At 49.3% G+C, this 13,566-nt stretch overlaps 1 protein-coding gene across 4 annotated transcripts in view; it reads right to left on the bottom strand.

The window, feature by feature from the left end:
- ERO1A (endoplasmic reticulum oxidoreductase 1 alpha) overlaps positions 1-9,586 on the bottom strand; it is a 50,180-nt gene extending 40,594 nt beyond the window's left edge. For all 4 annotated transcript variants that reach the window (XM_051822854.2, XM_051822858.2, XM_051822859.2 and 1 more), the window contains exon 1: positions 9,072-9,586. In XM_051822854.2, coding sequence (XP_051678814.1) covers positions 9,072-9,185 — 114 coding nt within the window. In that variant the 5' untranslated portion in view covers positions 9,186-9,586. The remainder of the gene's footprint in view (positions 1-9,071) is intronic.
- Positions 9,587-13,566: the final 3,980 nt, after the last annotated feature.

Here is a 13,566-nt window from a genome sequence, read left to right as displayed (position 1 = left end):
ACACAAGGAAACAAACAAGCAAAAAACCAGACAGGAAGAGCGTGAGGCAATCCATTTCTCCCCCCAAGGAACTCATTAAAGGAAAAACACAGACCTTCAAGACAGCTCAGTCCTCACCACCTGCTGAATTAGCTGCTTCTCCTGTGTGCTCTCAGGACACCCGCTGTTCAGGAATTTATGGAGCCCTGTGGAACTGAGCTGCTTTGCTCCCGCCCCAGAATGTAACATCCTTGAAAGCAAGATCATGTCAGTTCACCCATGTGTGACAGTGCTTTACTTCACACTGTACTTCCAGGAAGCACACGGTGGGTGTTCAATAATTACTTATGGAACGAGCGGCTGAGTGAATGAAGGAATGAATGCTACCCACTGTCACTCATCCCTGGACAGCAGCACCAGAGGAACTATATCTCTGGACTACCGGGACCCCTGTGGGGATTCAGTGCACAACAGGAAAACAAGCAAGTGAAGCAGGCAGCAAAAGGGAACAACCCTCTGTACTCTGCATCCTACCTACCTCTAGACTAATTGCTAAGAGAGCTGCAAGAAAGAGGGCCGGTGCTGTGGGCCAGTGGGTTAACGCCCTGGCCTAAAGCACCGGCATCCCATATCAGCACAGGTTCAAGTCCCTGTTGCTCCACTTCCGATCCAGCTCTCTGCTGGCCTGGGAGAGCAGGAGAAGATGGCCCAAGTCCCTGGGCCCCTGCATCCACGTGGGAGACCCGGAAGAAGCTCCTCTGGCTGTTGGTGGCCATCTGGGGAGTGAACCAGAGGATGGAAGACCTATCTCTACCTCTCTTTCAAATAAATAAATCTTAAAAAATATTTTAAAAAATTAAAAAGAATGAAAGCTGCAAGAAGTTCCAGGTGGAAAAGGAACACAGAGAGGTCCAATGTCCTCGGGAGACCACAAAAGGGAGGACGACAGGGAACTGGTGGATTTTAAAGTCTTTTGCCCCTTCCCTGAGTTGGGATAGGAGGTATTCTGGTGTTCTCAACTACAACCAGAGGTGGCAGGGCAACCAAGGGAGTCAAAGGATGGGACACCTAACAGTTCAGAGAAGCCTGCGAACAGGCAGCAGAACCTGATCCCTGGAAGACAGTGTGGCAGATGGGAAGCTAGGCCCAGTTCTAGAAAGTGGAGAACAAGGCACAATTCTAAAATAAAGAGTGTAAGGAACAGGGTAGAAATCCAGTGAACAGACCTGGGGTAGAATTTTGGAAACAAAGCTAAATCCTATACTGGAAACTAAAACCAAAGGACAGCTGCCAATGTGTCACAAAGGTGACTTCATGCTGTGCCTCAGAGCGCAAAGCCACTAAATGGCCACCACACTATCTCCCCAAACGAAACAGAAGGCCAGCCCTGCCATAGGGATCTGCATTCTGTAAAAGTGCATCATCCCCCCTGACTCCCAAAAGGATTACTGGATGCTAAAAGCTGAAGCCCACTGCTCCAGGCCTCAGGTAACACTAGGCTTGGGCAGGAGGCCACGCCAATGGTGGCAGGGTGGGAAGGACACAACTGAGTCAATCAATCAATCAATCAATATGTGCAAAGAACTCTATCTGGCAAAGAACTTTTCAGTGTATTTAATTTTCTTCTGTTCTGCTACCACACACACACACACACACACACACACAAAAAACACGAAATTATTAGGTTTTTAAATTATTCAATTTTATTGTGTATATTTAAGGTATGCAACATGATGTTATATGATATACTGAGCAGGGACTGGCATCATGGCATAGCAGGGAAAGCCGCCTGGGACGCTGGCATCCCACATGGGTGCTGCTTGGTGTCCCGGCTGCTCCACTTCCAATGCAGCTCCCTGCTACCGGCCTGGGAAAAGCAGCGGAAGATGGCCCAAGCGCTTGGGCTCCTGCCACCCACATGGGAGAGCTAGAAAAAGCTCCTGGCTTCATCCTGGCCCAGCCTCAGCTGTTGCAGCCATCTGAGGAGTGAACCAGAAGATGGAAGATCTCCCTCCGTCTCTCCCTCTCTCATTGCAACTCTGACTTTCAAACAAATAAATACATCTAAAACAAACAAACAAATCCTGTATCCCATACCAGCTGGAACCCCATTCAAGTCCCGGGTACTCTGCTTTGCATCCAGCTCCCTACTAACATGCCTGGGAAAGCAGAGGTGGATGGCCCAAGTGCTCGGGACACCTACATGTGAGACCAGGCTAGAATTCCAGGCTCCTGGCTTTGGCCTGGCCAATCCCAGCTAGCCACTGCAGACATTTGGGGAGTGAACCAGTGAATAAAATAGGCTAGTCAGTGAATAAAAGATAGGCTAACCAGTGAAAAGATCTCTTTCTCTATCTCTTCCTCTCTCTCTCTGTCACTCTGCTTTCAAATAAATAAATCTTTTTCTTAAAAAAAGATTGCTTGGGACACGCATATCACATGTCAGAGTGCCTGTGTTCAAGTCCCACATGGGATCCCAATTCTACCCTGGGAGGCAGGGTGACGGCTTGAGCAGTGGGTCCTTGCCACCCACACAGAAGACCTGGAGACATAAACGGAGTTCCATGCTTCTGTCTCCTAACTTAAGCCTGGCCTGGTCTCAGCTATTAAGGGCATTTGGAAAATGCACAGTGCATGGGAGATTTCTTTCTCTCTCTTTCACTGCCTTTCAAATAAAGTAATTTTTAAAGAAAAGAAAGTGTGGTATGAGGTGGATTCTGGCTTAGTGGTTAAGATGCCACTTATGAGAGTGCCTGGGTTGAAGTCCTGGCTCTGGCTTCCTGCTCGTGCACACTGTGGAAGGCAGCAGGTGACAGCTGCAGTACCTGGGTCCCTGTCACCCCTGGGAGACTTACATTATGCACCTGGCTCCCAACTTCAGTCTGGCACAGCCCTGAAACTCGCGGGCATTTGAGGAGTAAAAAACTGGATGGGCTCAATCCTGTTTCTATATCTCTCTTTCAAATAAATAAAAGCTTTTTTAAAAAGAGATTGTGTATACACACACAAACACACACAAAAGAATATTATTCAGCCTTAAAAATGGAGTTCTTGGCTGGCGCCGCGGCTCAATAGGCTAATCCTCCGCCTGCGGCGCCAGCACACCGGGTTCTAGACCCGGTCGGGGCGGGGCGCCGGATTCTGTCCTGGTTGCCCCTTCCAGACCAGCTCTCTGCTATGGCCCAGGAGTGCAGTGGAGGATGGCCCAAGTGCTTGGGCCCTGCACCCCATGGGAGACCAGAAGCAGCACCTGGCTCCTGGCTTCAGATCAGCGCAGTGCGCCGGCCGCTGCGTGCCAGCCACGGCGGCCATTGGAGGGTGAACCAACAGCAAAGGAAGACCTTTCTCCCTATGTCTCTCTCTCACTGTCCACTCTGCCTGTCCAAAAAAAAAAAAAATTGAGTTCTTGGGCTATCATTCCAGCAGGGTTAAGTCACCACCTGCAACACTGGCATCCAATAAGGGCACCAATTCAAGTCCCAGCTGCTCCGCTTCCAATCCAGCTCCCTGATAATGCACCTGGGAAAGCAGCAGATGGCCCAAAGTTGGCCTTGCCACCCCCATGTATGTGTGTGTGGAGATCCGAATGGAGTCCCAGGCTTCTGGCTTCAGCATGGCCCAGCCCCAGCCATTGTAGCCATTTGGGGAGTGAGCCAGCAGATTAAAAATCTCTGTGTCGCTCAGTCTCTCTAGTTCTGCCTTTCAAATAAATAAATAAATCTTAAAAAGGGGGGGGGGCAGCACCATGGCTCACTTGGCTAATCCTCCACCTGCAGCGCCAGCACCCCAGGTTCTAGTCCTGGTTGGGGCGCCGGATTCTGTCCCGGCTGCCCCTCTTCCAGTCCAGCTCTCTGTTGTGGCCCGGGAGTGCAGTGGAGGATGGCCCAGGTCCTTGGGCCCTGCACCCACATGGGAGACCAGGAGGAGGCACCTGGCTCCTGGCTTCGGATCGGCGCAGTGCGCCAGCCGCAGCACACCAGCTGTAGCGGCCACTTGGGGGGTGAACCAACAGAAAGGAAGACCTTTCTCTCTGTCTCTCTCACTCACTGTCTAACTCTGCCTGTCCAAAAAAAAAAAAAAAAAAAAAATCTTGCCATTTGCCTCAGCACAAATGGGATTATGCTAAATGAAATAAACCAGACACAGAAAGTCAAACATTATAAGATCTCACTGATAACTAGAATGGGATATATAGATCTTTTTTTAAAAAGCTCAAATACAAAGAATGAAACAATAGTTACTGTGAGAGGAGAAAGGGGAGACTGAGGTAAAAAAAAAAAAAAGCTAGCAGATATTCAGGATGAAACCCAGGACTCACAGCACACTAGGACAACACTAACAAGGGAAATACCAAAGATGCTATACCAGGTAGTACAGGCACATACTAAGGACACGGAATGCTAAGAGTTATTTCTGCCTTAAAGTCTCAGTCTTACTAAACTTTAAATTGTCGCCAATTGATTCAAAGAATGGTAACCACCACGAAAATGAGTGCTTCTTCTACGAGCTTTATTCAGAAAAGTCTGGAATGGAGCTGGCACTCCATCAATGGACACCTCCCCAGCAGAACCTGTTTCAAAGATCCCTAGGTCTAAGTTTTAATCCTAGACTTACTTCTATCCCCCACCCAACAGTACCCAATGTCCCTCCCATGGCCCAGTCACTTGGGCTAGCAATTAACATCATGCTAAAAACACTGAGCTAACAAGACACTTGACAAGTTAAATCTGCTAAAATACATGTTTGCTGAGCCTATCCACTGTGCACTCCAAATTAAAAACAATCCATTTTTGGATTATCTGAGTTACTTACCTTTCATTAACCTGACAGGTTTAATGCACTCAAGTAAGTGGCTCTGGGTATTGCTAGTACTACCCATACTAACAGTGATTTAAAAAAATTTTTTTTTTCAAGATTTATTTATTTTGGAAGAGCTACAGAGAGGGAGCGAGAAAAAGGGAGAGAGATCGTCCATCTACTGGTTCACTCCCAGATGACCACGACAGCCAGGCTAGGCCAGTCCAAAGCCAGGAGCTTCTTCCAGGTCTCCCATATAGGTGCAGGGGCCCAAACAGTTGGGCCATCTTCCATTGCTTTCCCAGGAAATTAGCAGGAAGATGGATTGGAAGTGGAACAGCTGGGACACAAATCAACACCCATATGGGATGCCAGCATCACAGGCAGTGGCTTTACCTGCTACGCCACAACATCGGCCCCAATAAAATATTTTATTTTTCCAACTAACATAAATAAAAATATATGGGGCCTGTGCTGTGGCATAGTGGGTTAAGCTGCCACCTGCAGTGCCGGTATCCCATATGAGCACCGGTTCCACTCCCAGCTGCTCCACTTCCAACCCAGCTCTCTGCTATGGCCTGGGAAAGCAGTAGAAGATGGCCCAAGTCCTTGGGCCCCTGCACCCACGTGGGAGACCCGGAGGAAGCTCCTGGCTTCAGATTGGGACAGCTCCAGCCGTTGCAGCCAGTTGGGGAGTGAACCAGTGGATGGAAGACCTCTCTCTCTCTCTCTCTCCTTCTTTCTCTATGTTGACTCTTTCAAATAAATAAATAGATCTTAAAAAAAATTGGTTTCAATGGGATCTGATATCAACCCCTAGATACATACAGTAAATAAGTTGAAAGATTCATCTAGAGTCAGCAACCCACTTGAAAGATCAATACCAGAAAAACATGTATATGGTCTGCAAAGCAGAAAAATATTTTCAATAATCCCACTGGCATAGTGCTCACATCTTGCTTGTAATCTCTCCAATTATTAACAAGCTCAGTGATCTGGAATTTCAAGACCACTCTGTAATTGATTCTGTTGATTTCTCACAACTTGTGAACAGTTGGCATCAACAAATGCTTGTTGAACTTCATCTGATTACTTGTAGAATACTACACAGTTTACTGCAATGACTTTCAAAGTTGAATAGCTACATGCTGCTCTGGCTCAAGTCAGGGCAGATACCAGCACCCGTGTAACAGAGTGTGACGATGAAGCAATGGCAGTAACCCAAGGAAGAAGTGCTAAGAGGGACAGGAAACAGGAAGAGAGCAAAGATAAGACTACTAACAAACAGAATCCACAGAGCTTTGCAGCTCACTGGACGTTATAAATAGTACCAGAGAACATGCGGTCTCCTATGTCCAAACATCAGTAGAATGTTTAGTTTTTAATTTCTAGCAATTACTTGCTTTCTTAAGTGCTTAGGATCTGGGCCTCTCACCGATTTCCACTGAACACTATTCACCACACTGGAGGTGCTTCAGGGCAGAGGTCAGTCCAGTGACTGGTATCCCAAACACTCAGATCAGTGTACACAGTGGTTACAAATGCTGAACGAAAGCTTTGCGCCGTTTGTCTCTTCTTTCCGCAGTTCTCGTCTCTCCGCCCTTCTGTGCGTTTCTCTCTGTATGCTTGTCTCTATATTCTGCATGGCCATTCATCACTGTCCACCCACTCGCTTCTCCCCTCACCTTCATCTCTTCTAATACTGGCCATTATAGAACTAACAGGGGCAGTTCTATGTGCAGCGGGTTAAAGCCTGGGCCTGCAGTGCCGTCATCCCAGGGGGGCACTAGTTTGACTACCAGCTGCTCCACTTCCAATCCAGCTCCCTGCTAATGGCCTGGGAAAGCAGTGGACGATGGCCCCAGTGCTTGGGCCCCTGTACTCACTGGGAGACCCAGAAGAGGCTCCTGGCTTTGGCCCAGTAGTTGTGGCCATTTGGGGAGTGAACCAGCGAATGGAAGATCTCTGTCTCTGCTTTTCTCTGTAACCCTGCCTTTCAAATAAATAAAACAAATCTTAAAAAAAAAAAAAAAAAAACTAACATACTTTTATTCGCTTCATGTATTGAACTGAAGTTGATCATTTTTGTTATTAAGTTTGTAGACCTTTTTACCTTTTTTAATTTATTTATTTACTTATTTTGACAGACAGGTATTTCCCATCTGCTGGTTCACTCTCCAAATGCTCACAACAGCAGGAACTGGGCCAGGCTGAAGCCAGGAAACAGGAACCCAATCCAGGTCTTCCATGTGAATGACAGGACCCAAATACAAAAGCCATTACCTAATTCCTCCCGAGGTGAACACTAGTAGGAAGCTGGAATCTGGACTCAAATCTAGGCCCTCCCATCTGGGATGTGGGCAGTACAAGTCTGTTTTAAAAGAACTGCACCAAACACCTGCCCTGAGAACAGCATTGTTAATTTCTCTTAAAATTATTTTTAGTTAATGATCTCCAACTTTTTGTTTTAAACACCGACCATAAAAATACATATATATATATAAAAAAAAAAAACAGCCGGCGCCGCGGCTCAATAGGCTAATCCTCCGCCTGCGGCGCCGGCACACCGGGTTCTAGACCCGGTCGGGGCGGGGCGCCGGATTCTGTCCTGGTTGCCCCTCTTCCAGGCCAGCTCTCTGCTATGGCCCAGGAGTGCAGTGGAGGATGGCCCAAGTGCTTGGGCCCTGCACCCCATGGGAGACCAGGAGAAGCACCTGGTTCCTGGCTTCGGATCAGCGCCATGCGCCGGCCATTGGAGGGTGAACCAACAGTAAAGGAAGACCTTTCTCTGTCTCTCTCTCACTGTCCACTCTGCCTGTCAAAAATTTTAAAATTAAAATTAAAAAAAAAAAAAAAGACCTCCTCTTGTTCTAGAAGGAAAAGTAAGGAGCCTAACAGATTTTTGTGTTGGGAGAGTATTTAACTCTGTGGACACTGCAAAGGGGAGCGAGGGGGTGCTCGGGCACTAGTGAGAAGAAAAAGGAAAACGCTAAAAACTGAAAGTTGCCCAATTGCGAGCAGAGCTCTGAAGAGGAGACTGAGGGAGAAGTGAAAACGGCAGAGTGCAGCCTATACTTTTATTCCACTACCCAAACCCCCAGAACGCAGCTGAAAGTGTTAACACTGAACACCTCTCAGTGCCAAACACCCCCCCTTCGAGTTCCTTAATGTTGAAACTTCGTGCTGTAGCTGTAATGAGAAGAAAAACGACCCTTTCGCCATAGAAACCCCTGCCCGGGCGCCCTTGGCCATCACGGAAGGTGTAAGCGCTGTTCCGTGTTAGCTGTACACCCTGCAGGTTCCCGGTCGACACCCACTTCCACCCCCAAATCACTCAGCAAAACATCATTTCAGAACTCAAGCCGTGAGAGACGCGATCCTCTCCCCCCTCGTGTTCCTTAGAGCGCTTCATTTCTCCAACCTCTCCACCCATAAACGTTTTACTTCTGATCATCAAAAAACGGACGACAAAATCCACTGAAAACCATGTCGACGCCTACCCCTCGGTTTTGTGTACAATATAGGTTTGTCTCCCAACAGAAGTCAACCAAAAAAAAAAAAAGGTTTTAAAGAACAGTATCGATGCTGCAGTGCGAGATCCTGACACAGGAAACCTCTAAGTTTCTTTGAATTGTTTTTGCTCAAGAAACCCACGACTCTTACTCAGCGAAGGAAATGATCGTAATAAGGCAGGGACCGAATGTGTGCATTGGAAGACCAAGGACCAGACACATGGGTGTCACCCTTACAGGATCCTACTACACAGAGGCACGGGGCGACCACAGCCCCGGAGACCCGAGGAGGCTGCCCGGGGATACAGTAGAGCCGCACATCGCCACGCTACCCACCCCCGACGACCACATCAGAAACCAGCGCCCCTACAGAAGGCCGTGGTGGCCAGGAAACCTGCTGCGGGCACCCAGCACGGACACGGGGTCCACACGTTCCAGGTCAAGTCAGTAAGACCCCGGTTCTGTGAAAGCAGCCCACGCTGCGTGAGCGTGCACACAGCGCTCGCCCTCTCCCGGCGGGGCAGGCCCACACAGGTGCAGAAGGCAACGGAGGAAGACCCAAGAGGGGGCACCCACGCCCCTCGCCCGGCCCGCAGCGCGCGCGCAAAGGCGCGCCGCTTCCCGGGCTGCGGCGGCGGAGGGCCGGTCCTCGCCCACCCAGGCGAGCCGCACAGCCCTCAGCCCCGGCCCGGCGCTCTCGTTCCCTCCGGAGGACACGCGAAGACGCACCCCAGCCCCTCACCGGCGCGGCGCGGCCACCGGCACCCAGGCGCACGCCCTCACCTGGCAGAAGCACCTCTGCGCCGCCGTCTCCGGCGGCTGCTGCCCGCCGCGGCCCGCGCCCAGCAGCCACACGGCGCCCAGCAGGCCGATCAGGAAGCCCCGGCCGCGGCCCATAGCCGCTCCGCCAGCTCGTCGCCCGCGCCTCAGCGTCCCCAGCACCCGGGCGCAGGCCGCGCGCCCTCAGATGAAGCCCGCACGGGCCGGCCCCCGGCGGCGCCCCACCTCCGGGCCGCCTCCCCGGCCCGCCCTCGGCTCTCCCGCCTCTCAGCGGCCGCCACCTCCCGGCGGAGCCTGCGGACGTGCCGCGGCGCCCGCGCCGGCCGCCGGGGCCTGGGGCCGGCTTCCTTCCCGGCGCGTGAGGCTGACGCACCGGCCCGCTCCCCGGCCCGCCCCCCGGAACCCGGATCGCTCCGGCCCCGCGGACGCCGGGCGGCGCACGCGCGCGCCCACACCCCGCGCGGGAGTCGGGGTCTTTCCCGCTGCGGGAGCGCGAGCCCGAGCCCCGGGGGCCGGTGTTTTGGTGATGGGCTCCGCCCCACCCCGCGCAATGCAAGGAAATCAAACGGAACCAATTACGTGTCCGCCGTGACTCTGGCGGCCTTAAAGCGGAAAGGAATCTGTAGGGAATCTCTGATCCGGGCTGTAAATGTAATGTCGATTTTTCTAGGAGCCACATCCAAAGAGCAACAAGAAACAGGTGGCATTTATTTTTAAAATATATTTAACCTAATGCGTGCAAAATATTAGTTCAAAATGTCATCGATACTGCATTTATTCATAGAATGATTTCTTTTTTTTTTTTTTTTTAAATTTGAAATCCAGTGTGTGTGTTACAGGCACTAAACACATTTCATAGCCAGATGTGGCAAGGGCCCTCTGTAGTGGAGAACAGCCTCTCATTTCCCAGAGAGGAGGTGATGTGAGCAGGTGACAGAGCCAGGGCCTCGGATGCCTGGTCCTGAGCATGTAGCACTCAGCCAGGGAATTGTCAGCACTTTTAAGAAGAAATTGAGGCCGGCGCCACGGCTCACTTGGCTAATCCTCCGCCTAGGGGTTCTAGTCCCGGTTGGGGCGCCGGTTCTGCCCCAGTTGCTCCTCTTTCAGTCCAGCTCTCTATTGTGGCCCGGAAGGCAGTGGAGGATAGCCCGGGTCCTTGGGCCCTGCACCCGCAAGGGAGACCAGGAGGAAGCACCTGGCTCCTAGCTTCAGATGGAGGAGGAGGGGGAGGGGGAGAGGGAGGAGGAAGAAGAAGAAGAAATTGAGCCAGGCTGCTTGGCTCCTGAGGAAGAGGAAGAAGAGGAAGAAGAAACTGAGCCAGGCTGCTTGGCTCCTGATCTAGCTAATGCACCTGGGAAGGCAGTGGAAGATGCCCCAATCCTGTGGGCCCCTGGCTTCTACCTGGCCCAGACCTTCCTGTTGCAGCCATTCGGGGAGTGAACCTGTCGATGGAAACTCTCTCTCTCTCTCTCTCTCCATTTCTGCCTTTCAAATTAATAAATAAATGTTTTTTTTAAAAAGCACTGAGATATATCTTACTGTAAGGCCTATGGCTCTCCACTACTGCCCGGTGGACTGGCACATGGTTAAAAGTCACCAACCCATCTGAGATCCCGGTGGGCCCAGTGAACCCTGATTCTAATATCTGCACTGTGCTACACAATCCCACAATCCCACCTCCACCTGGAAGCTTCATTACTCCTGTCCACAGGGCCCACCGAGCCTTCCCCATCACACTCTCCATCTTGTAAGTGGTCGTCCTGTTTCCTCTTCACCCAGCTCCTAGACTGAGTGAAGTTCAAGTCAATGAACTGAAGGCCCTGCCAGATTGAACTTGACATTGGAGAGGTAAAGATGTTTCAAGGTCCAGTCCCTGTGCACAGAGGACACTCATGGAACCCAGTGAGAAAACTTCTCTAAAAATTACTTCTAACTGACAAATAATAATTGTGTATTTTTATTCAGTACAATGTGCTTTGATCTACATACACATTGCAGAGAGATTAAATTGAGCTAATGAACATATTCACCACCTCACTACTTATCATCTTTGTGGTAGGATCATTATAAATCGATTCTTTCAGCAATTTCAAAATATGAGCAGACATTATTGTTAACTTTAGTTACCTCGCAGTTCAAAAGATCACTAACGTGTTCTCTCCCATTTCCCCAATCCCAACCCCAACCCTACTCTACCTGCTGCCCTCATTCCCCTGCTAAGCACCTTTCTATCCTGTTTCTATGTGATCAGTTTTTTCTAAATTCTACATGTAAGTAGGATCATATAATATTTGTCTGTGCCCTCTTCATGTAGCAAAAAACCCTCCAGTTATGATCTATATTGTTGTAAATGACATAATGCCCTTTTTCTTAAGGCTGTACAATATTTTTGTATATATATGTATATATGTACACCCCATATTCTTCATCTGTTCATCCACTATTGGACCCCTAGCTTGGCTATGATGAGTAATGCTGAAATTAACATGAGAATATAAGGATCACTTCTCGGCCTTTTGCCTAAGATCAAGTGAGAATGTAAGAAACTGAAATCAACAGCAAAACAAACTAACATGAGACTATAAGGAAAGAAAATCAATAGCAAAGCAACAATTTGATTTTTAAAATGTACAAAAAAGGGGCAGCATTGTGAGCCAGCAGGTTAAGCCACAGCTTGCAATCCCAGCATGCTACATTGGTGCGCTGGTTCTAACCCGGCTGTTCTACCTCCAATCCAGCTTCCTGTGAATGTGCCTGTGAAGACAGTAGAGGACAGCCTAAGTGCCTGGGCCCTTGACACCCATATGAGGCACCAGAATGGAATGCCTGGCTACAGAAATCAGCATGGCCCAGCCCTGGCTGTTGGGGCCATTTGAGGAATGAACCAGCAGATGGACAATCCCTCTTTCTCAGTCTCTGTCTCCCTCTCCTTCTGTGAGTCACTGTGCCTTTAAATAAATAAATAAATGACAAAGAAGGAGAACAGAATGGCCAACAGCACTCAGCAGCAGGGAAATGCAAATCAGAACCACAATTAGATCACCTCACACCTGTTTGCTGGGCTATTTTCAAAAAGATGAATGATAACAAATGCTGGGGAGGATGTGCAGACAAGGGAACTCTTGTACACTGTTGGGGGAATGTAAATCAGCCAAGCTGTTTTGGAAAATAGTATGCAGGTTCCTAAAAAACTAGCAATAGAAATCCCATGAGGACCAGCAATCACCCTTCTGGGTGTGCGTATCCAAATAAATTGAAACTGGCAGATCACAGATAATGTGCGCTCTCAAGCTCCTGTTAGCATTAGTATGTAACCTTTTATGACATTTTCTCCTTCGTATTTCCAATACAAAATGGTCCACTCTCTAAATTCCTGAAGCAGGGATTATGTCTCAAACATCCCTGAAGCTCCCACAGATCTTAATAAGACGCTCATCTTGGAACTCGTTTGCAGAGTAAATAAACATCGTTTGCATGGTCACAGTACTAATAACTGAAAATTAAGCCATCAAAACTGACAGTCACAATAAGAAACAGGGGGCACCAAGGGAATAAAGCCTCATGTTTCAGAAGAAAAGCAGGGAGCCGGCACTGTGGCATAGGGAGTAAAGTTGCCGCCTGCAGTGCTGCCATCCCGTATGGGCGCCAGTTCGAGTCCCAGCACTCCACTTCTGATCCAGCTCTCTGCTATAGCCTGGGACAGTAGTAGAAGATGACCCAAATCCTTGGGCCCATTCACCTATGTGGGAGACCCGAGAAGAAGCTCCTGGCTCCTGGCTTCAGATCAGCTCAGTTCCGGCCATTTTGGCCAGCTGGGGAGTGAACCAGCAGATGGAAGACCTCTCCCTTTCTCTCTGCCTCTCCTTCTCTCTCTGTGTAACTCTGACTTTCAAATAAGTAAATGAAATCGTAAAAAAAAAAAAAAAAAAAAGAGAGAGAGAGAGAGAGAGAGAAGAGCAATGTCAGCATGAATCAGCTTAAGATTTCCTTTCCCCTGATGCAATGGCCTGTAACGTGGGGAGCTGGATGGCTTACAAGCTTCAATAATTCAATCATGGAAGTTTTATCCATAAAACACAAAATCTTGGGGCTGGCACTGTGGTATAGTGGGCTAAGCCTCCGTCTGTGGCACTGGCATCCTATATGGGTGCTGGTTCGAGTCCCGGCTACTCCACTTTGATCCAGCTCTCTACTTGTGGCCTGAGAAAGCAGTGGAAGATGGCCCAAGTGCTTGGGCCTCTGCACCTGTATGGGAGACTGGAAGAAGCTCCTGGCTTTGGCTTTGGATCAACCTGGCTCTGGCTGTTGCAGCCATTCGGGGAGTGAACCAGAAAATGGAAGACCTTTTTCTCTGTCTCTTTTCTGTCTGTAACTTGCCTCTCAAATAAATAAATCTTTTTTAAAGATATTTATTTATTTATGTGAAAGTCAGAGTTACACAGAGAGAGAGAGAGGGAAGGAGAGAGAGAGACAGAGGTCTTCCATCCAATTAGCCGCA

The sequence above is a fragment of the Oryctolagus cuniculus genome, chromosome 12, assembly GCF_964237555.1.
Source record: "Oryctolagus cuniculus chromosome 12, mOryCun1.1, whole genome shotgun sequence".
Taxonomy (NCBI): Eukaryota; Metazoa; Chordata; class Mammalia; order Lagomorpha; family Leporidae; genus Oryctolagus; species Oryctolagus cuniculus.
Note: the sequence above shows the minus strand (reverse complement) of the source record. Positions and strands in the feature narration are given on the sequence as shown.